At 40.1% G+C, this 24,625-nt stretch overlaps 1 protein-coding gene across 2 annotated transcripts in view; it reads left to right on the top strand.

Moving 5' to 3' along the window:
• Positions 1 to 1,976: 1,976 nt before the first annotated feature.
• The window catches only part of vps54 (VPS54 subunit of GARP complex), a 64,579-nt gene continuing 41,930 nt past the window's right edge, over positions 1,977 to 24,625 (top strand). Inside the window, exons 1-9 of one of the 2 annotated variants that reach the window (XM_048601086.1) lie at positions 1,977 to 2,066; positions 8,562 to 8,730; positions 9,780 to 10,021; positions 13,159 to 13,246; positions 15,104 to 15,138; positions 16,691 to 16,831; positions 18,138 to 18,523; positions 20,574 to 20,697; positions 23,070 to 23,177. In XM_048601086.1, the coding sequence (XP_048457043.1) occupies positions 8,592 to 8,730; positions 9,780 to 10,021; positions 13,159 to 13,246; positions 15,104 to 15,138; positions 16,691 to 16,831; positions 18,138 to 18,523; positions 20,574 to 20,697; positions 23,070 to 23,177 (1,263 nt within the window). In that variant the 5' untranslated portion in view covers positions 1,977 to 2,066; positions 8,562 to 8,591. Of the gene's footprint in view, positions 2,067 to 2,132; positions 2,215 to 8,561; positions 8,731 to 9,779; positions 10,022 to 13,158; positions 13,247 to 15,103; positions 15,139 to 16,690; positions 16,832 to 18,137; positions 18,524 to 20,573; positions 20,698 to 23,069; positions 23,178 to 24,625 lie in introns of those variants that run through there. The other variant, XM_048601085.1, reaches the window with a different exon arrangement.

Here is a 24,625-nt window from a genome sequence, read left to right as displayed (position 1 = left end):
CTCATTCTCCTACCTTCTCCCTGTAACACTTGATCCTGTACTAATCGAGAATCTATCTCTGTCTTAAATAAACTCAATGACTTGGCCTCCACAGCCCTCTGCGGCAATGAATTCCACAAATTCACTACCCTCTGGCTGGAGAAATTTTAAACAGTTGTCCCTTCATTTTTTGATGCTGTACCCCTGGCTCCAAATCTTTCCTACGAATGGAAACGTTTTCTCCACCTACCACTCTATCCAGGCCTCTCAATATTCCGTAAGTTTCAATCAGACCTCCCCCACCCCCCAACCTGCTAAACTCCATCAAGTACAGATGCAGAGTCCTCAACCTCTCCTCATTTCACAAGGCCTTCAGCCCAGGATCATTCTTGGTAAACCTCTCTGGATCCCTCCAATGCCAGCACATCCTTCCTTAGATAGGGGGCTCAAAACTCCTCACCATATTCCAAATGTGGTTTGAACAGAGCTTTACACAGCCTCAGCAGTACATGTCTGCTCTTGTATTCTAGCCCTCTTGAAACTAATGGCATGATTGCATTTGCCTTCCAAATGCCAACTGAACCTGCATATTAACCTGAAGAGAAGTCTAAACAAGTCCCTTTGTGCTTCAGATTTCTGAAGCCTTTCCCCATTTAGAAAATAGTCTAAGTCTCTTCTTCCTACCAAAGTGCGTAACATCACACTTTCCCATGTTGTATTCCCTCTGCCACTTCTTTGCCCACTCTCCTAGACTATCCAAGTCCTTCAGCAGCCTCCTGCTTCCACAGCACTCCCTCCACATAGTTCTGTGTCATCTGCAAACTTACCAACAATGTGCTCAGTTCTGTCATCCAAATTATTAGTGTATATCATGAACAGTTGTGGTCCCAACACTGACACCTGTGGAACTCTACTAGTCACTGGTTGCTATCCTGAAAAGACGCCTCTATCACTACTCTCTGCCTTCTACCAGTTAACCAATCCTCTATCTATGCCAGTACCTTGCTCTTAACACCATGGGCTTTTATCTTATTTAAGCAGCCTTTGGTACAGCACCTTGTTGAAGGCTTGCTGGAAATCCAAATAGTTTGCGTCCATTGGGCTCTTCTTTGTCTAACTTGCTCATTACCTCCTCAAAGAATTCTTAACAAAATTGGCAGGCATGACCTCCCTTTGACAAAACCGTGCTGACTGAACGCTATTTTATCACATTCTTCCAAGTACTCCACAGTCTCATCCTTAAGAATGAACTCTAAATTCCACAGATTCACTATCCTCTGATGGAAATTCCTCCTTATCTCTGTCTTAAATGTGCGGCCCCTTATTCTGAGATTATGCCCTATCAGAAAACGTAGAGGAAGATGTAAGCTCTTCAATGAGATTGTGATTTATCTGATAATCTTCAACTTTATTTTCCTGCCCTTGCCCCCTAACTCTTGCTTCCTTCCCCGATCTGTCTATCTCAGCCTTGAATATACTTAATGACATAGCCTCAACAGCCTTCTGTGATAAAGAATTCCACAGATTCATCACCCTCAGAGAAGAAATTCCTCCTTATCCCTGTCTTAAATAAGTGACCCCTTAGTTTGAGAATTTGCCCTCTGGTCCTAAACTCTCCCATAAGGGCAAACAATATTTCCAGATCCCTAACCTTGTTAAGCCCCCTAAGAATCTCATGTTTCAACAGCCTTTGTAGAGGGGAACATGAATCATTTGGGACTGAGGAGGGGCAGCTACTGAAGCACAACTGATTCCCAATGGTTATTGTTAGCAGGATCTGATATCGGGTTGACACATCAGCCTTGTTGTTCAGTTGTGTCTGCGCACAGACGAGCCGCAGAGATTAATTTGCTTTGGTTTTATAGCGGTGTCTAGTTGCCCTGCTATTGGTTTGAAAGTCCATTTCTCCTATTCTTTCACACACACAGCTGCAACATGCCTGCACTCTGATTGGCTGGAACTGCCGTCAATCAGACCGGGTGATGTAGGGACCGCGGATCCCGCCCCAGCAGCCCGCGCAGTGCCTGCCGGGACGGGCCGGGAGGACTGGGAGGTCCGATGGTGGCTCCAGGCGGCAGCGGGAGCAGGTGAGGGTGCGAGTTTCTCCATAGCTCCGGGGTGTGGGAAGGATGGATGAGGGAAGCGGGTGTCTAGATGAGGGGCTGGTTCTTGACTCGATCACCCCCTCCCACCTCCCGGTGGTTATGGGACAGGGCTCCGGATAGGACCGGGCCGGTACGTTAGGCCGCGGAGCCGGGGTTTCTGTTTCTCCGGGTTCGGGGGGCGGGGGGGACAGTGTCAGTGGCCGCCGCTTCCTGATCCCCGAAACCACCGCCACCCCCCTTAACGCCGTGCTCTTCCCGAGTGTTAGACACACACTGGGTTCGCAGAATCAACGCAGAGTGACCGCTCAGCCCGCCCTGCCTGTACTAGCACCACCCCACCCCCATCAACAACAAAAACAGAAATTGCTGGGAAAGCTCAACAAGTCTGGCAGCATCTGTGGAGAGAAATCAGAGTTAATGTTTTGGTTCCGGTGACTCTCTTCCTCCCCTCCTGATGTCTGCCTCCTGTTTCTTATTCTTCATGTCCTCTGGGCAGGTGCTAGTATCTCCTTCCCCAAGTGCTATATTCTGTGTTCTTCCTGATTTATGGTAATTTGGTATTTGTTTGGATTCTTTGGAAGATATTCTTATCAAAATGTCTGAATGGTGCATGGAATGCTACAATGCACAGGAGACCATTTGGTCCATCATACCTGTGCAGGCTCTTTTGAAGAGGCATCCACTCAGTCGTGATGGTGGGTACCCAAAGGATGTTTCCTCTTCCAGGACAGACTAGATCAGAAATCAGACAACACCAGTTATAGCCCAACAGGTTTATTTGAAATCACAAGCTTGCAGAGTGTACCCCCTCTGTCAGAGAGAGAGTAGAACTGGGGAGCACAGTTTCAGAACAAGGAATATAAGCAGAAAGTGCTGGAGAAACTCAGCAAGCCTGACAAGATCTGTGGCGAGAAAGAAACATTTTGAGTCCAAAGACTTCCTCAGAGCCAAGAGATTTCCCTTTTTAAGACAGATGAGATTTTTTTTTTTACTCTGAGGGCTGTTAGTCTGTGGATATCGCTTCCCCAGAAAGCAGTGAAGGCTGGAACATTGAATTTAATCAAGGTTGAGTTAGAGTTTTGATAAGCAAGGGAGTTGAGGGTAATGGACGCAAACAGGGAAGTGGAGCTGAGAACGCAACTAGATCAGCCATAATGTTAATGAATTGTGGAGCAGGGTAAATGAGCCAAATGGCCTAATTCTCCTGCTATATCTTATGATCTTATGGACACTGGCTCCTGATGAAGTAATGTCTTAGTTTGAAATTCTCCCCTTTGTTTTCAAATCCTTCCGTCGCCTTGACCCTCCCTTTCTTGGAAATCTCCTTTAGCCCTCCAAGTCTGTTGGCTTGAACATCCTGATTTTAATTCCTCCCCATTGGCAGTCAGACCCATTTGATCATGGCTACTATGTTTCTCAACCCCATTCTCCGGTCTTCTCCCTGTAACCCTTGATCTTCTTCCTAATCAAGAACCTACCTGTCTCTGTCTTAAAGACACTCAGTGACTTGGCGTCCACAGTCTTCTGCAGCAATGAGATCCTCAGGTTCAATACTCTCTTCACCTGAAGTTTTTTGTGCTTCATATTTCCGAAGGTTTTCCCCATTTAGAAAATAGTTTACACCTCTATTCTTCCTACAAAAATGCATAACCTCACAATTTCCCACATTGTATTCTGTCTACCACTTTTGCCCACTGTCCTAACCTGTCCAAGTCCTCCTTCAGCCTCCCTGCTTCCTGTCCCTCCACCTATCTTTATGTCATCTGCAAGCTTAGCAATGATCAATGAGCACAGGGGTGATGGGGTGAACTGGACTTGGTGCACATTAGGACATGGATAACTGAGCTTTGGGTGACCTCAAAGACTGGAAGGTGAGAGGAGTGTGTTGGAATAGTCAAGCCTAGAGGTGCGAAAGTCACAGAATGATTTAAGTCACTGATGAGCTGAGACTGGAGAGGAGCTGGATGTTGTTACAGAAATGTAATTGGCTGTTTCTCTGATGATATGAATATGTGATTCAAGAATTAATTTAAACAAACATTGTATTGTCAACTCGTGATGGATAAATGTTTGTGTCCAGAAAAGTTTTAGTTAAAATGTATCTTTCTTCTTTTGGGTTTTTCTAAACGTATGATACACGGTTGATATGGACTGATTTTCCATCTACTGGCCCAAGCTTGATAGGCTGAATGGCTGTCCACTGTGTCATATCATTCAGATATCACAAGGTGATCCTATGCTAATCCTGTTTATTTTCAGACAGCCTTGTGAGGTGAATGTATTATTAATAATTTAAATTTATGCCTTTTCTGATTTTTAAAAAATGATTTAAATGACAACGATTGATAAAGGTACCATAGTTCTGTAGATGGTGCTTGTAAAATTAACACTTACAATTTAATGCCTGATTCGAGCTATTAACAGGATGGGGGCAGCACATTTTGCTTCTGTTGCTGTGAGTTTGACGTGTATGTAACTTATAACACAACATAAGACATAGGAGCAGGAGCAGACTATTCAGCTGTTTGGGCCGACTTCTTATTTTGAATCCTGTGTGGAGGTCATCCTGACCTTTAGTTCCTGTAGCTGAGGTGGAATGTTGATTACATGCAACTCCCTGATTGTGCCATTCTGCAATGTGCCAGAATCCATGTGGCAATATGGCAGCCAAGAACTGGGTTGGTTCTGAGGGGAGCTACCAATGTGGCAAACATCAGGTAATCTGTTGGCTTTGGTATGATTCTTAATAAGTTATTAATTATTTGGAATTCTGCCAACGTTTTACATAATGTCTTGTCAAATTTCCAGTGAGACTTATGAAATATGTTACAAGTCTGCTGTTGTGGCCATAGATTTATTCTGTGTTCTGAAAAAAACAAAGTCCCAGTGCCTCTTATTCCTGCTATCATCCTGTTGGACACCTTCTCAATGACCTTTTCATTCTTCATGAAGTAAGACACCAAAAACTGAACAGCATATTTACACTGAGATAATGAATGATTTTCTATTAATGCAGCGTTCTAGTTAAAGCCTAACAATGATTTCTATAGGTTTAGCATTACTTATAGCTTGCTTGTGTAGTATATCTGTCTTTAAGATCCCATAAGCTTTTTAAACAGCTTTACCAATCTGTCATTCCAGCTAAAGGTTTAGTAGGTGAACCATCTTCCACTTTTAAAGTCCTACCCTTGAGATTGTTCATCCTCTCTTTAATCTTCCATGTAAGACATAACACTCTTTCTTCTGAACAGCAGACATAATGGACTCAAAAGGTTAACCCTGTTTCTCTCTCCACAGCTGCTGACAGACCCACTGAGTTTCTTCAGCACTTTCTGTTCTTATTTCAGATTTTCAGCAGTATTTTGCTTTTATTACCACTCCCTGAATTAATTTAATCATTTATCTGCCTGACTGGCTGAGATGTCAGTATGTTCCTGAAATTGATTACAATCCGCTTCAGTTAATCACGTTTCTTATTTGTGTGACTTCTGTAAATGTTGATATGCTTCATCAAGTATGCAAGTTGAAATTATTAATGCACGTAAACTGAGAGGAGGAATGGTCCCAACACAGATTGCCGGTGTTCCTCACAGCTTACTTCGACAAAATAGCAACATTGTCACAGTTTACAGCGTTGACGCTGTGAATTTCAGATGTGTTGATGGCTGACTTACTATTCCATTGGTTTTGGTTTCAGTTTGGCTGACATGGTTTTGTGTTTAGTATACTGGACATGTCTAACTGTATCATATTATCAGTTTAATTTTGCATGAATTTGGCTTTTGTTCATTATTAATTTAGCAGATTACTAAGATCCAGGAAATGTGTTTCTGAAATAAAAAATAACTTCAATAAATTGTCAAACAAAATTACTTAGAATTTAATGTTTTTTTCGGTAGGATTATGTTTGGCTACATTAGATTTTGTTTTCAGTGACTTGTTCTAGAATGTGTTGCTACAAGTGTGTTTTTCTTTGAAGATACTAAATATGACTTCTTAGTTTGATGTAATTCCCTGTTGACATTAATAATCAAACATGCTGGTGTGTGTTGGGAAGGTAGCGAAGGAACCAACCGGTTCCTGGGCAAGTTGTTTTGAAACCCTTTTGTTCATAAAAGCCCCAACTCTCTCACCTGAGACAAGTTCAGTGATGTAAAGTAGTTTCCGAGTATAGTTTGGCTTCCCTCAATTTGTGGGTTGCCGAATGGACAGAGAAAGTCAATAGGCATTAAGGTACTTTTAATTGTTTTTGGATCTTATGAAAAAGTTTTGGGCGAGATGCAAAATGATGATGCCTGAACTGAGAGGTCATATTGATCACATGATACCGAGCAGGTTTGGAGCTCTGTTCTGTAGAATAGAGAAGGCTGGAAGGTGACCTGATCAAAATATTTCCGATTATGAAGGGTTTTTTTTAAAAAGTCTCCGCTTGCAGGCAAGGTCAAAACCAGAGCTCAAAAATATAGGAGAGCCACTAATAAGTCCAATAATAAATTCAGGAGAAACTTCTTTACCCAGACAGTGGTGAAAATGTGCAATTCACTTCCACAGAAAGTAATTTAGGTAGTTAGAATTGATAAGGTAGTTAAGAAGCTGTTAGATAAACAAATGCCAGGAGTAGGAATGTAAGGATGAAATAGTGTTGGGAGACTAATATGGAGCATAAACACTATTTGCGTCAAATAGCTTATTGGTTTGCGGCAGATGCTATGTAATAAAGTGAATCTAAATTCTTTCTGAGATAACAATGTGTTATCTCAGATTCTCCAGCATCTGCAGTTCCTACTATCTTAAATTCTTTCTGTTAATTTTATGAATATATTTATACAAATAAAATACAAAATAAAAGCTAGTGGATGTTAAAAAGAAATGATTTGCATTTTGGTCAATTTATGATTTTGTATGTTCCAAATTCTCATTAAATATCTATTGGCACTTTTCCTGTTGGCTGCTGTGAAGGAGTATAGATCTAGCAATAAAATGAGGCTACAATTATAGTTTAGGTTGCCTAATTGTAGAGTATATCTAAACTGTCTGAAACCCAAAACTAGTGTTTGTTTCCTATTATCCTTTTATGTCAATACTACATTGAGTTTGATTGAGTTTCTGCTTTTGCTAAACCAAACAAGGCAGCTTCTTTTAAAGAGATGCTGAGCACTTCAAACCCATAATCCATTTAAGACAGAGATTAGAAGCTTTTTTTCCCCTTAAGTATCATATGTTTTTGGAACTCTTTTCCCAAAAAGCTGGTAGAAAGAAAGCATTGAATATTACTAAGGCGAAGGTAGATGGTTTCTTGTGAAGCAAGGGTGTAAAAAGTGCCAGGACTAGATGGGAATTCAGATTTCAGGTTACATTAACACCTGAAGAAGGAGTAAGACTCTGAAAGCTTGTATTTCCAAATAAATTTTGTTGGACTATAACCTGGTGTTGTGTGATTTCTGACCAGGTTCTTACATTCAGATTAGCTATGATTTTATCAAATGGTGGAGCAGACTTGGGGCTGAATGACTTACTCTTTCTCCTTGTTTGTATGTCATGTGATGGATGCAGAGGAATATCCGATCAATCTTTATTGTAAAAGAATCATGATCTGATTGTGGTTACATATTTAGTTTTAAAGAAGTGTGCAACAAAAAAACTTCAGATGCACTTCTAGACTTGGTTGGATTTGCTAATTCAGTCTTGTCGTTGGTTGGTTTTATCATCTGCCCTGCAAATGCCTTCCTATGTGCTGGAAATGTTGTAAATTTTCTGTGATTCAATCCAAATATCATACAGGGAGATCATTCTTATTTCAGAAATCATGGTACGTTCCTCCATTTAAAATGTCTGTATTCAATTATTTCTAGACTTGAGGTCAATGAACACCTCAGTTAAAACTGCCCATTTGTACAGCTGGTGTGATGAGCAATATCATTGAAACCTATCAATATTTTGAAAACATGATTCACGTTTTTGAAGTACGAGTACGTTTGTGCCCTGAAGTTTGCAATATGATTGAAACTGCTGTCAGCTTCATGTAGGGAATGTAAGGGCCTTTTCAATTGTGCTTCGCTGACTTCCTTTGTTTAAACATGATCAAAATAAATACTATTTCATGTCATTTGATGAAAATTAAAGGAAAAAACGAGACTCTCACACTCAGCGAAGTTTTACTTTGGATGTCTTCACCCAGAGTGTGGTGAGCCAGTGAAATTTACTACCGTAGAAAATGGTTGAGTCCACCTGAGAAGGAGGCAGATATAGCACTTGTGGCTAAGGTGATCGAGCAAAATGGGGTGGAGGGCAGGATTATGGTGTTGAGCTCAATGATCAGCCATGATCATAATGAATAGTGGAGGAGGCTTGAGTCAAATGGCCTACTCCTGCTCCTATCTTCTGTGTTTATCAGGAGACTTGCTATCAAGAGAAACTGTAAATTCAAGATAAGTTTGTTATTTTTAATTAAGTTATTTTTCTTTTCTGTCTGTACAGCTAGGCACCTTCTTGCAATGCCCTAGTGCAATGGCTTCAAGCCATCGTTCTCCACCAGTGCTCCAACCAAGCAGCAGTGATGGAAAGTTCAAAAAGGAAATGGATCCTTCTAAAAAATCTTTCAAAGCTGTTCGATCATTACCAGATGTCTGTCCCAAGGAACCAACAGGTAACCCCAAGACTGCAGTAGTTCAAGAAGGCAGACTACCATCACCACCACCCCTAGGGCAATTAGGGATTGTTAACAAAAGCTGGCCCTTCTGGCAACATCCACATCCTATCATTTAATTTTTAAAAAATCTTATGATTCCCTTTGCTTTCTGTAGTGTCTGCTATGTCCTGAAAGCACACTTTGAATCATGTGGAAAATTTGGGGTACTCCAACATAAACCTGTATTTTTCACAGAGGTTTGTAAAAGGACATGAGGATCGGGTAGGGGAATTAGAATAAGAGGAAATCTCTTTCAGACAGCTGGCAAAGGATCAGGATGAAGCTACCAGGCTGTGTTGTTGGTTTGAATCAGCATAGGCACAATGAGCTAAATCAGCAAATCACTTCCTATGGTGTGTATGTACACACTTAAAAATTCAGTTCTGTCATGAATATTTAGTAAGCTTACTCTGTGTAGTTTATGTGAACTTATATGGAGGAAAAACAGTGTTCCTGAAATTCTGCAAGACAGAAACCTTGAGGATTCAGAGAATTTAGATGAAGAACTCCTTTTTTTAATAGCACTCTTAGATGTGTGATTGACTTGCTGGGTCTGAAATGATAGCATTCCCTACTTCAATTAAATTTGAAGCAATTTTCAATCCATTGGTGCCTGATGTTAACATTTTCTGCACAAATGCAAATATTTTGATTGTTCTAAGACACTTTTAGTTTAATAACAATATGCATAGTTTATGAATTATTGCTCATTAGTTTCCAAATTTGTAAGAATCTGTCACTAATAAAAATCAGTAATTTCCGATAAATAATGTGAATTCATTCCTCTCTAGTTTTCCTGTCCATTTTAGTGTTTCTTACTATCTGGCCATAAGCCAGACTGTCTGCCTAACTAGCAAATGCTATCATGCAGGGAGAAAAAGTGCTTTGAAGCATGCAATTTTCTTGTTAGAGTGCAATAATGGCTTCAATCTCTGACAATGGATTTCTATAATATTATCCAAGTTCTTAATTTGCTATAATGTCAGTAATATATTCTGTCTTTTCAGGTGATTCTAGCAGTTTATGTGACAGCCCATCAGTGGTGGCAGATCAGCATCGGTGGACTGTGTATCATTCCAAAGTGAACCTTCCAGCAGCACTGAATGATCCAAGACTGTCCAAAAGGGAATCTGATTTCTTCACAAAAACATGGGGACTGGATTTTGTGGAGACCGAAGTTATGCCTTCCTTCTACCTCCCACCAATCACCAAGGAACACTTTGCACCCTATCTAAAAGATATGACTTTGGTAAGGATTGGTAGAAGACAGAATCTTATTTCAGCTTTTTGCAGCACTTGCAGCTTGAGTACTGCTGAAAAAGATACATTTTATTGAAGTTATGTGTTTTGCATTCATCAGGGAAATTCACAAGAAATATCAATGTACAGAGAAAACATTTTTGCACTGTATGAGAGGAGAGTGCAAGATTGGCAAGATTGATTTTGATTGGTTGAGGCATTGCCATGGAGTATATACCAGTTTGCTGTTGACAGGATGTAACCATCAAGCCAAGAAGGCATTTGCCTATCACACAAACTAATTTCAATGTCATGTAAGCCACATGTTCTCAAAAACTGGCAGATTGTATCAAACGGCATATCCCTTTACCTATTCGCAACAGGCTGGGTACTGACTCGTACCCAACTAGCCCGTGCTTACAAAGACACTATCAAGCATTAGGTATGACTGTGCAATTGGACAAAATTTGCAGAATAATGTAGGGTGTGCTAAGAATAACGCTGACAGCCAATTTAAGATTATCAGTGGGGCTGACAGTATGGCACAATTGCATGTACCAGAAGCTGCATACGTTAATACACAGCCAGCATTCCTTCTTAAGCTGCGTGCTTCAAGTTTCTGCGCATGCTGATTGACATTGGCATGCGTATTGTGGTATTAGCTTCTGTTCCAGAAGTTCTGCCACGCATGGACCTCTGAGGCCTGTGCAGTAGATAGAAAGTCGCATCTTCTGTGTAGACTGAAAGAAAATGTACTTTATGCCATGTTGCCCCTCAGCACTGGAGGTGACAGCTATTCAGTGGTTCTTTTCTCAAACAGAGTCAAGCTGTCTGGTTTTAAACAAAGCATGGCAGCTAATTGTAAGTAATCATCTAACTGCTGCATTTTCCATGCAACGCCTCTGTTATCAGAATCCCCTTGCCAGCCAGTCAGCACTGTGCTATAATATAGTGTGAAATGTCGGTTCATCTTCACAGTGTTTTTGTTTGCATGTTGCGCTGATGAATGCAAGACAAAAGGTTCTCGTGGTCCAGAAGGTACCCCAGCTTCAAGTCCCACCTGCCACACAGGTGTGTTAGTCTAACCTCAGCACTGGGTTAACTGTTGGAATCACTTCTGAGGGACAGAATTAATCTGCTTTTGGAGAGGCGGGGATTAATCAAGAACAGTCAACATGGTTTTGTTAAGGGGAGGTTATGTCAGATTGTTTGAATTTTTAAGGGCTAAACCAGTTGTGTAGATGAAGGCAGCGCTTTTGGTGTAGTCTACTTGGACTTCAGCAACCCTTTAGATAAGGCCCCTCCTGGAAGATAGATAGTGAAAATAAGAGCCCATTTGATCCAGGGAAATGAGACAAATTGGATCCATAATTGGCTGAGTAGCAGGAAGCCGAGGGTGATGGTTGAGGGGTATTTTTCTGTGTGGAAGTCTGTGTCCAGTTGGAGCCCTTGCTATTTATGCTTTAAATCAAGGATTTAGACCTGAACGTGGGAGGGTTGATCAGTAAGATTGCAGATGATACAAAAATTAGTGGGATGATTAAATAGTGAGAAGAATAGCTGTAGACTACAAGAAGATATATGCAGGCTGGTCAGGTGGTCTGATCAGTGGCAAATGGAATTCAATCCAGGTAAGTGTGGGGTAATGCACTTGTGCACGACAAGCAAGGCAAGGGGATTCATGATGAATGGTAGAACCCTGGGTAGCTCTGAGGATCAGAGGGACCTTGTGTGTATGTATACCAGTCTCTTAAGGTATCAAGACATGAATAAAGTAGTTAAGAAGGCATATGGGATACCGGCCTTTATTAGTTGAGGTGTAGAATTTATGAGTAGGGAGGTCATGCTGGAGCTATATAAAACATTGGTTAGGTCAAATATAGAGTATTGTGTGCAGTTCTGGAATCCACATTATAGGAGGGATGTGACTGCAATGGAGATGGTGTGGAGAAGATTTACCAGAATGTTGCCTGAGCTGGAGAATTTCATTTATGAAGAGAGATTGGACAGACTAGGATTGTTTTCCTCGGGGCAGAGGAGACTGAGGAGGGAAATGATTGAGATGTATAAAATTAGGGGCATCATAGGATAGACAGGAGTAAACTTTTCCCCCTTGGTGGAAGTATTAAAGACCGGGGGGCATGGATTTAAGGCAAGAGGTAGGAGGTTTAGAGGATATGTGAGGAAGTGCTTTTTCACCCGGAGGGTGATGAGAATCAGGGACTCACTGCCTGTAAGGGTGGTCAAGGCAGAAACCCTCATAACATTGAAGAAGTACTTAGATGAGCACTTGCAATGCCAAGGCATACAAGGCTACAGCCCAAGTATCGGAAAATCGATTAGAATAGTTAGGTGGTTGTTTTTGACCAGCATGGATGCAGTGAGCTGAAGGGCACTTTTTGTGCTATAAATCTTTGTGTTTCTCTGAAAATGTCCAAACAGGTTGATGTCAAACCAAAAGGGTGGCACAATGGCTCGGTGGTTAGCACTGCTGCCTCACAGTACTAGGGACCCTGGGGTTTGATTCCACCCTCAGTGACTGTCTGTGTAAGGTTTGCGCATTTTCCCATATCTGCATGGGTTTCTGCCAGGTTTCCTCCCACAGTCCGAAGATGTGCAGGTTAGGGTGGATTGGCCATGCTAACTTGCCTCATAGTGTCCAGGGATGTGCAGTCTAAGTGGATTAGTCATGGTAAATGTGTAGTAATGAGGATAGACTGGGGTGGGGTTTGGGTCTGGGTGGGTAGCTATTCAGAGGACTGGTGCAGACTCAGCATGCTGAATGGCCTCTTTCGACCCTTTAGGATTTCTATGATTCAAAAAAGGTTAAACAAAATATCGTTTTTCAGCAATACTGAAATTTGTGCTACCAAGCAATTATTCATTAGATATTGTAGACACACACCCTCTTGAATAATTCTTTCGAAAAAGCAATGTTTTTGAAAAAAAGCTTGCAGAATATTAATGAAAACAGCTCGTGTGACAGAATTAAATTCCGTGATTCTCTCAAACAATTCAAGTCTGGAACCAAAAACAAAACTTAATGTTCACAATACTGTCTGCAATATTTACCTTTTCAAGAATTTAAGTTTTGAGCATTATTTTGTGGAACTGTTTAATCTCATTTAATGTGGTTCTTATTTCTAGCGACAAAAGATTCATGAGAAGTGCAAGAAAATCTGCCCACTGAAGGATGGACTAAACCAAACACTTGTACCTGTTGTACACAACCACGGTAAGAACTTGTCTAATAAAGTCCTTTGTCAAATAGTTGAAAATATCAGTACATTTGCTTTTCATGGCTATGAACTTGCTGATTCTGCAAGCAAGAATTCAGCTGCAGAAAAGTGAGACATAGTTGAATATTTTATGCCTTTACTATTGTTAGAAATAATGTGGAGTGTCCCCATAGTGTGCTGATTGTGTTCAAATTATTTGAAATAATCAATTTTTGAGTACAGCAGGTTCAATCGTAATCTGAGGAAGTGTTCATTTCTGACACAGGCTAATCTTTAATTCTTGGACAACTGCCTGTGCTACACCTTATGGGACTAGCCAGGTTTTAATGGAACAACAGTGCGGATCAAGTCCTTTCAACTGGTGTGCCATTTTCATATTTTTCTGTATGATTTTCATGCTGTCCCAGTTACTATTTGATCTGTTTAGTTGTTGTGAATCAATGTTTAATTTCCAACCCCTTCCAATTATAGTATTTCTTCTACTAAACCTGATAACTCCTTTATAAACATTATGCATTAAACAATAAGTCCGACCCCATCTGACTTATCTTTACAGAATCACAGAATCATACGGTGTAGAAGAGGTCTTCTAGCCCATTGAGTCTGCTCCGACAAAAGCTACTCTAAATCTATACAAGTTCCACTTTCCAGTCCTAGGCCTATAGCCTCAAATGTTGTGACATTTCAAGTACTCATCCAAGTACTTTTTAAAGTACTTTCTTGTTTTCCAGTTTTTTCTATGTTTTGCTTTAACTGCTTAGACATGTTCTTCCTTCTGTGTGCTTGAAGTTTAACTTCATTTAATACTGCTTTCATGTTATTTCTTGTTCTCTTGAGTTGTTGGTCCCTTAAGATCTGGATATTAGATAAGTTTTCCATTATTTTGACTTCACTCTACTGTTCCCTTTACCTTGATCTGCTTCTGCGTTTAACTAGTTTAAACTTCTGCAATAGTGGTCTGTAAAGCCCTGTCCCCTCACCTTGGGATGACCCATGTTTAAAAAGGGCAGTTGTTTATGCTGATTAAAGAAAACCTTGATCATTATCCATGAACATCGATTTCAACGTTGTTGGTTCTAGCATCGTGCTATTTCCCACCTTTTTGATGTGATTATTGAATGTATGAGGTGCTTGTGAAAAACTGATACATCTTTTAAAGTTTGTATTTGTATTTAACAGAAGTAGCATCTTCTTGTACAATAATCACTGCAGCAGAAATTTTGTTCTGTCATTAGATGATTGGTTGTTCAAATTACACTGAATTGTATTGAATCTACAGCACAGAAACAGGCCATTTGGCCCAAGAACCTGTGCTGGTGTTTGTACTCCATATGAATCTCCTCTCTTTCCATCCACTTCTCAGCTTTTCAGCCCATCTTTCCTCTCCTTTTCTCTCATGTACTCATCTAGTTTCCTCTTGAAATGACCTACGGTATTGCTAAACTAATTTCCATGGTAGCAAGTTGCGCATTTAAACACTAAATAAAGAGTTTTCACTTCCTTATTTCTCAAATGGATGTATTAATCACAGTCTTGTTTATTGACCTCTCCCAGAAGGAAACTGATGAGTGATGACAGATTCTTGCTATATAACACTGCAGTATTACTCCGGGCACTTGTGTTAACCCCAAGTATATGTTTTGTTATTGTGGAGGGAATCTCATTGTTTTACCTTTGGTGTGAATTCGTATTACCAGCAAATGAATGTCACACTATTGGATGTCGTGAGAACACATACTAAATATCTGAATTATTTGAATATTGTTTCCAATGCAATTAGTATTTTTATTTTTGTGATTATTCAGCTGCATAATATACTTTGATTTTAATTGAATTGATTCATGTCATTGCAGACAGATCAAGAACAGATTTGGATCAAGTACCTAAGGTAACACACAATATCCAGGTTCTCCTTTTTTTGTTTCATTAATATGTGCAAGCGAATGTGACCAATACATTTCATAAGTACAATCATGTCACCTTAATGCCTCCTCTGCCATTGAATCAAGTGTGAATTGATTACTAGCACTTTACTTGAGTATGCTGACTGGATGGTTGGATTTGTAGTGTGATGCTATTATCTGTACTGGAAGCTACATTTCTTTGCAGATGGAAAGAACATGTAGACACGCTGCACCTGTTTGAACTCAACAAAGTAGATGTCAACCATTCTGTGGCTCATTTCATAGGGCAAAGTCTTAACTAATTAGAGTCAATCTGCCTGTTTTAGAATTTTAATCAAATATTGGCAGTTAACTGTCAATCAGTGTTCCTTTTAATTTTCTTTCTGGCTACATGGGCCTCTGAGGCTTCTGTCTAGCAGCAAGTTCCAGAACCAAAGTCAATGCCACGATTGGCATACCGTTCACCATGAATAGAGCCTTGGAGCAGCTGTGCATATGCGCACCTTAGAGGGCATGCACAGTGTGGAGCTGGAGGAACACACAGTCCAGGCAGCATCAGAAGGGCAGGAAGGTTGCTGTTTTGGGTCAAAAAATTTTCTGAAGAAGCGTCCTGACCCAAAACGTCAACTTTCCTACTCCTCTGATGCTGCCTGGCCTTCTGTGTTCCTCCAGCTCCACACTGTGTTATCTCTGACTCCAGCATCTGCAGTTCTTACTATCGCCTAGAGGGAACGTTGCTGTCAGTCATCATCTAACTGGTGCATTCTCCATGGCAACCAGAGTCCACTTCATAGATATCATTGGCCTGCTTTTGCGCTGCAGGAATTCTTTTGGCCCATCAAGTCCACACCAACCCCCCCCCAAAGAGCATCCCACCCAGACCACGCCCCTACCCTATCTCTGTAATTCTGCATTTCGCATGGCCAATCCATGTAGCCTGCACATCTCTGGACTGTAGGAGAAAGTTGGAGCACCCAGAGGAAACCCATGGGAAGGATATGCAAACTCCACACAGACAGTTGCCCAAAGGTGGAATCGAACCTGGGTCCCTGGCACTGAGAGACAGCAGTGCTAACCAGTGAGCCACCGTGCCACTTAGAAACTAATCACCACTGTTCTCTTGTATGGCATGAATGTTGTCTTCTGTACATTATAGAATTTCTTGCTAATGCAAGATTGAGGATTGGAAAATGAAAAGCTTTGACAAATAACTTTTTTTTCAGCTAAAACTGAAATTCTGTATTGCCAAATGACTGTTTGCCAGTGATTTGATAGAGCAACTACTCACCAAATAGTCAACATTGAGAGGGCTTTGTTAAGAAGCAAGTTATATGGCTGCATTTTGCTGTCTGGAGAGGGGGAAAAAGGTATTTTTAAATTCAAAAAGATAAATTGTATTTGTCACCTGATAGTTATTTCACTTTTGGCTTAGGACTCCTCCCAGCTGTCTTATTTGATATTTAAACAGAATCTGAACTATTGGGCTAAAATATTTTGAGAATAATTTATTTATTTCTTTTACATCTCACTTTACAGATATTTTTGAAGTCTGACTTTGCTCTGGAAGATCCATTAACGTTTTCTACTGTTTTGCCCTGGTCACATTTCAGTGGCCAACATGGAGCCAGTGGAAAGGGGGCTCGAGATGGAGCATCATCAAGATTATTGCAAGAAAAGGTATCTGAGAGGTTCTCCTGTCCTATTGCTCTGTTTTACTTCAGATGCGGAAATTTGCATCAGTGGGAATCAAGAGTGATTCCACCTTGCCCAATCATTCAAATGAAATAGTCACAGACTTGAAACATCATCTCTGTTTCTGTCTCCACAGATTCTGTCTGTACAGCTGAGTATTTTCAGTGTTCTGTTTTCATTATACTGGAATGAGTATGCTGCTTTTATGTAGAGGTGGTTTAAATGATGTCATCTACTTCAATTTTTGTGATAAGTTTAGTGAACTTCAATTGCATAATTTAAACTCAGAGTGCAGGCAAGTGATTAGTGGTTGTCTTTGCCTGTCATTAAGGATTCAGCCCTCCCAAAATGTATATTCTATTAGATATTTGAGGAATTATTTGATTATTTTTATAAGCCATTGTGCTGTTGCATTCAACAAGTCCGTCCAGTGGATTTAGTAGGTATTCAGAAATGACTTTGCACTTATTTCTGTTGCCTGTGATGCTTGTAATTTGATGAGCTGTGGTGCAAGACCAATTCATGGTACTTCTCTCGAGATCAATATACACTCTAGAAATTCAAGAAACTCTGGCTCAGGTTTACTGGTTTGTTTGGCTCTATGCTTTCTCAGATCGTGCTGACCCACCTCTTTGAAATAAGGGACTAAAACAAAAGTTGCTGGAAAAGCTCAGCAGCTCTGAAAGCATTTGTGAAGAGAGATGAGTTAACATTTCGAGTCGGGTGACTCTTCCTCAGAACTGATGGTAGCGACGAAAATGTCGGTTTATATGGATCTTTGAAATAAGGACTTTGGCTTAAAGTTGGAGGATGCCCTTTTTCAGCATAACTTGTCATCTTGCCTACGATGTGTAGTGGAAGATGCCCAGTATCTGGGAGATACTTTTTTTTTAACCTCTTTGGTTATCCATTAGCACAGGTATTTAAAGATTGTATATTTGTAAATCTTTCAATGGGCATCCCACAGTTATTTCCATGTATTTGTGCATAGAAAACTGTATACTACCTGGTCTGCTTAGCAGGTGTGAAATCTGTACTCCTGAACAGGTTTGAGGTGGACCAAAATGACAAAAATGGAGGGTGATAATGAGGAAGGAGAACCATTGACAGTTCTAGATAGAATCAGAAACCAAAGGAGGATCTATAAACTGGATAGATAGTTCAAAAATAAACATTTGTAGCAGAGTGTGGTAATGCACAGAGTTGTTGAACACAATTGTGACTAACCTAATGGCCACATCCACGTTGTAAAATTCTGCGATTTAAGTTCCTATTGGATTTTATTTTGCAGCTAACACATTATTTGGATGTTGTGGAAGTGAACATAGCTCACCAGATTTCTCTCCGTTCTGATGCCTTTTTTCACGCCATGACTTCTCAACATGAACTACAGGACTACCTCACCAAAACCTCTCAAGCCGTAAAAATGCTTCGTGATAAAATTGCCCAGATTGACAAAGTAATGTGCGAAGGATCTTTGCAAATTTTGAGACTTGCTGTGACTAGAAATAACTGTGTAAAAATGTACAATAAACTAAAGCTAATGGCCACTGTTCACCAAACGCAGCCTACAGTACAATTATTACTGTCAACCTCGGAATTTGTTGGGGCACTGGACCTAATTGCAACAACACAGGAGGTGCTACAACAGGAGCTTCAGGGGATTCATAGTTTCAGGTAAGCAATGGTACGCAGTTCACTTTTCATTAACTCTCTTGCAGATATTTCCTGTGTATTTGGATCTTCTGATGTTTGGAAGTGAAAATCTGCAAACAGAAATTCTGATTTAAAGAAGGAAAATGTTGAGAATGCAAAGCAAGGCTATTAGCATTTCAATGAGAGAGGCTGATAAACAGTTCAAGTTTGAGACCTCTTCCCCAGAAAAATTCAGCCAGGCTGGAGAAGTCCCCTTATAAAACATGATTTTAAAAACTGGAGGCAGATTGTTTTGACTGGAAGTATTACAGAAGAACCGGATTATTTTCGTACATCTATGTACTTTTGTAACAGAAAAATGATCAGTTCAGGATCTCTGGGTAACTTCAGTTTTCATTATTTTCTATCAGATGGTCACTTTGGACGTTTGTAGCAACCTAATTGCAGATTAACTCACCATAGATCTGGAAACTGGAATCAGCTTCCTAGATTGTGTGTCTGAATACAACAGATGACAATAAATGGTGCAGTTACTTGTTGAGTATTGAGAGTTGAAACAATATCTTCAGGGGAGTTCTGAGCAGCTGTCTGCAGAAGATGACGATCATCTCTTATTGTTTTTCCCTTTTGGATTTCCTCGGATTCTTTTTATGGACTGTAAGTGTTGCTGGCTTGGCTGACTTTAGTTGTCCAACCCTAATTGCCTTTGAACTGAGTGGTTTGTTGGGCCATTTCAGAGGGCAGTTAAAAGTCAACACCAAACAAGAACAGAAAGTGCTGGAAAAACTCAGCAGGTCTGGCAACACCTGTGGAGAGAAAAACAAAGTTAATGTTTTGTATCCAGTAACTCTTGATCAGAACCTTCTCTCCACAGATGCTGCCAGACCTGCTGAGTTTCTCCAACAGTTTGTTTCTGTTTCAGATTTCCAGCATCCACAGTTCTTTGTTTTATGTAACAGTCATATGTAGACCAGGTAAGAACAGCTATCCTTCCATTACAGGCCTTTGTGAATTGAAAACAATAGATGTTTTATGACCCTATTACTTAGACCAGTTTTCACTTTCATTAATTGAATCTACATTACACCAGTTGCATTGCGGAATTTGAACCTGCATATTGGGCATTAACTTCTGTTTTACTCACCTCGAGATATTACCATTAGGCCAACACTTCACCCTGTAGAGTTTATCTGGAATGAATGGTGCTTATAAATAAGAAAGACACAGCATTGTGAATCTTGACTCAGGATGTTTTGGCACAGGAAGAGACCAATTGTCTTTTTGTGTTGTGCAGGTTTCTGAAAACTTTCGAGTAGGGCTCCTTGCCTCTCCCAATCTGTTAATACTTACTTATCTTTCATATATTAATACATTTTCCTTTCAAAAGCTGTTTACATCCTACTTCATATAGGTTATTTTTAAATTGTGCAGATCTACAGATGTGTTTATTTCCAAGAGATTGTTGCCAATTATTAATATCAAATATTAATATCCTTCCTTCAGTTCCACATTTGAAAATTAAGGAAAAGAGTTCAAAGGCATTGATCCTTGCTTGTTGTCATTGAGGCTGCTTCATTTATAATTATTTTGTTGATCATCCAATAAAACAGAAATCTGAAATTCTAATAAATTGTTTAATCCTGTATTTATCAAAAGTTTCTTGATTTCTGCCAATGGTCCTCATAATGGAAATTTCACAGTAGTCATTTGTTTCCATCGGTGCAGTGAAAGTTACCTCGCATATGCTGAGGGAGTATTAAATCTGTACATGTTTATTGATGTGAATACTCTGTATATCCACATTGTATACTGCTAAATACCACCTTTTAGTAGAAATATTGTTACACCAGTAATAGATTGTAACTGTAATGGACATGGCCAAAACACCCTTTCTAAAACACTGATCACAAAATAAATTGTTTTCTGTTATATGTTACATGTTATTGAATTATTACTAAAAATGTTATACAGTGCAGGCAGGGAGGTTTCCTTTATAATCCCTGAGTGCATTTATTTGTGTTTGAGGTATGTTTGTTTCAGAGATTTCTATTTCTACAATTCCATTTTGCAGGCACCTTGGTTCACAACTGTGTGAGTTGGAAAGACTTATAGATAAGATGATGATAGCAGATTTTTCTACATATGCTCATAGTGACTTAAATAGGCCTTTGGAAGATGATCAGTTGTTAGAAGAGGTATGTGAAAGTACTTATTCTCATTTTATTACAATAGTGTGGCACTAAATGTTTGATTTTACAACTAAATGTATAGATTCTGTGTTGTAGTTTCAATCTGTGAATATGCAAATTCAGCATTCACTGAGAGATGCATTATTAATATTGCAGCCACTCTCTGAAGACCTACACACCTGGACCGAGTCCCCTACCCTGTCCCCATGGCTAATCCACCTAGCCTACACATGCCTGGACACTATGGGCCATTTAGCATGACCAATTCACCTAACCTGCACATCTTTGAACTGTGGGAGGAAACCAGAGCACCCGGAGGAAACCCACACAGACACAAGGAGAATGTGCAAACTCCACACAGACATTGACCCAAGGCTGCAATTGAACTTGGGTCCCTGGTGCTGTGAGGCAGCAGTGCTAACCACTCTGCTACCATGCCACTGTATTAGGCAGCTGATGTAAAAATGGGTGCTTGAATAGATGCCACTGAATGCTGAGCTTATTTCACAAAAAACAGGAGATAAATACACATAAAACCATAAGAAATAGGAACAGGAGTAGATTGTTTGGCCTCTCAAACCTGCTCTGCCATTCAATAGAATCATGGCTGATATTATATTCCTCACACCCACTTTCCTGCGTTTTCCCCATAATCCTCAATTTCCCTTATTAATCAAAAAACTATCTATCTCAGCCATAAATATATACAAGGACTCTGCCCACACAGTTCTGTGGTCAGGAGTTCCAAAGGCATGCAAACCCTCTAAGAGAAGTAAAGCCTGCACATTCTAAATTCGCGCCCCTGAATTCTGAGACCATGCCTAGATTCTCCCTTGCGGGGAAAAATCCTCTCAACATTTACCCTGTTAAGAAGCCTATATGTTTCAATGAGATCACCTCTCGTTTTGTTTTTGTATTCACTTGGGGGACATGGGCATGGTGGCTGGCCAGCATTTTATTTGCTGTCCCTAGCTGCCCTTGACCTGAGTGGCTGGTGAGGCCATTTCAGAGCGCACTTGAGAGTTAACCATATTGCTTTGAGTCTGTAGTTACATGTAGGTCAGACCAGGTGAGGATGGCCAATTTCTTTCCCTGAAGTTAGTGAGTCAGATGAGTTTTCCTGACGATCGACAATGGTTTGATGGTCATCGAGTACCAGTTTTCGCAGTCTTCCCTCATTCAGCCCCTGATGTCACAGATTCAGCTACCTGAATTTCTCTGCATTGTCATTAGCAATTGAACATTTTCTGTTGCAATCAGATGGAATGCTGTGTTCGGTCATATTTTAAGTCTTCAGTTATGTTTCAGAGGTTTTTCAATATTAAGTGATTTAGCCTGCTGGGTTGGAATTCAATAGGCATGTTGTGAGATTAATAGAATTGCTGCGACAGATAGTAATTTAGAGCTGCATTGACAAACACATGGTAGAAATGTTGGAAAATAGTCAAAAATGTCATTGTATTTTGTTATAATCATTGACTTCAAGAAGTGGATACAGTAGCAAGGATATAATTTAATGATCAACATTCATGTGAAGGAGGATAGTTGAAAAGCTTTATGATCCTGCTATAGACATATGTTCATCATGGGCAGGCATTTACGATTTTCGAAGTGAGTAATTTTTAGGATTTGAAAATAAGATACCAGAGATTAAAAATAATTCTATGTGCAGTATAAGGAAAAATGTTGTTGCAGTAAATAGAGTTTGTCCTGAGGTTCGGTTTAAGAGACATGGTCAGCAATAGAACGTGGGTGGTTTTATTTGTTATGTAACCTGCTGTCTATCTAACCTGTGAGTAGTTGAAGTAAACACAGGGAATGTGAGTGTTCTGTTTACAGTGCAGCTGATCCTTTCCTTAATTTCACTCCATTAACTGACAGTGTATGGCTGGAGGAGGTTGTGTCTAGTAATTTATCTAATAAGCCACTAATTAAGCTATTTCTAATGAAATTTTGTAATTGCATGATTTTTAAACTTGCATTATCCCATAAGGCAGCATGTATCAGGGTCCTTTTACACCTGATTGCACGTTCGCTGATGCCGGGAGCGGAGGGAGGATGGACAGGTCAGCAATGACCAGAATAGAATGGTTTCAAAACTTCTTTTCTTTGTACATGAGTTTCAACTTGAGATTTTACAAATTTCATCAAAGTATAAATTCTGGCTTTTCATGCAGTCACATTGCAAACATTGAGCATTTCACTATACTTCCTTTCACATAATTTTTTTTCATTAAATACCTTTGCTGCTAATAAATTTAGGGTAAATTTATATACTAGCCTGAGCATAGCGTTTAGATTGAGAACTTTGCAGAACAGTTTGTTCACAATAAGGAAAGGTTATGTTGCTGTGTCAATATATTTATTCTCTCTTAAAGGAACGGTTGATGTCTTTGGTATTTGGGTTACTAAGACAAAGGAAGCTAGACTTTCTGGACATCTATCATGAAGAGATGACTGCAGCTGCAAAGAACATAATTAAACAGGTACACTTTATTCCCAGAAGTATCATACTATCATGGAATTTCTAGTTTTGTAGTATTTTAGATCAAGCTTTTAGTAGGAGATATAACTTTTACATTAATTGATGTGTATTCAATTCATTGAAGGAGAGTCTTCCATAAGAAAGCATAATGGGCAGCTTGATTTGCAGATCTTCAAAATCAAAACTAAATAAAGCAATTTTGTAGGAAATGATGATTAGACCATAGATGTAGGAGCAGAAATAGGCCATTCGGCCCATTGGATCTGCTCCACCATTCGATCATGGCTGATATGTTTCTCAGCCACGTTCTTCTGCCTTGCCCCTATAACCTTTGATTCCTTTATTAATCAAGAACCTGGGATTTACAAGGATGTTGCCAGGTTTGGAGCATTTGCGCTATAGGGAGAGGCTGAATAGGCTGGGGCTATTTTCCCTGGAGTGAAGGAGGCTAAGGGGTGACCTTATAGAGGTTTATAAAATCATGAGGGGCATGGATAGGGTAAATAGACAAGGTCTTTTCCCCAGGGTGGGGGATTCCAAAACTAGAGGGCATAGGTGTGAGTGGGAAAAAATTTAAAAGGGTACCTAAGGGGCAACTTTTTCATGCAGAATGAGCTGCCAGAGAAAGTGGTGGAGGTTGGTACAATTAGAACATTTAAAAGGCAACTGGATGGGTATATGAATGGGAAGGATTTAGGGCGATGTGGGCCAAATGCTGGCAAATGGGACTAGACTTATTTAGGATATCTGGTCTGCATGGATGAGTTGGACTGAAGAATCTGTTTCCATGCTATATATCTCTATGACTCTATAATCTATCTATCTCTGTCTTAAATACACTCAGTGATTTGGCCTCAATAGCATTTTGCAGTAATGAGTGCCACAGATTCGCCACCTTCTGGCTGAAGAAATTCCTTCTCATCTCAGTTCTAAAGGGTTGTCCCTTCATTCTGAGGCTCCTGGGTCCTAGTGTCTCCTCTACTAGTGGAAACATTTCTATGCTCACTTCATCGAGGCCTCTCAATATTCTGTAGGTTTCAATCAGATTCCCCTCCTCCATCTTTCTAAACACCATCAAGTAAAGACTCCGAGTCCTCAACCGCTGCTTGTATACAAGCCCTTCAGCCGCGGGATCATTCTCGTGAACCTCCTCTGGACCCTTTCAAATGCCAGCATGGTTCTTCATTCGATATGGGGCCCAAAACTGCTCTCAGTATTCCAAATGCTGTCTGACCAGAGCCTTATACAGCCTCAGCAGTACATCTCTGCTCCCGTATTCTGGCCCCCTTGAAATGAATGCTAACATTGTGTTTGTCTTCCTGACTGCCAACTAAACCAGCATGTTAACCTTAAAAGAATCCTGAACTAGGACTCCTAAGTCCCTTTCTGCTTCAAATTTCCAAAGTCTTTCCCTAAATCTGGTTGATGTCTTCATCCCTGCACACTAAC

Source organism: Rhincodon typus, chromosome 9, assembly GCF_021869965.1.
Source record: "Rhincodon typus isolate 14 chromosome 9, sRhiTyp1.1, whole genome shotgun sequence".
Classification (NCBI taxonomy): Eukaryota; Metazoa; Chordata; class Chondrichthyes; order Orectolobiformes; family Rhincodontidae; genus Rhincodon; species Rhincodon typus.
Note: the sequence above shows the minus strand (reverse complement) of the source record. Positions and strands in the feature narration are given on the sequence as shown.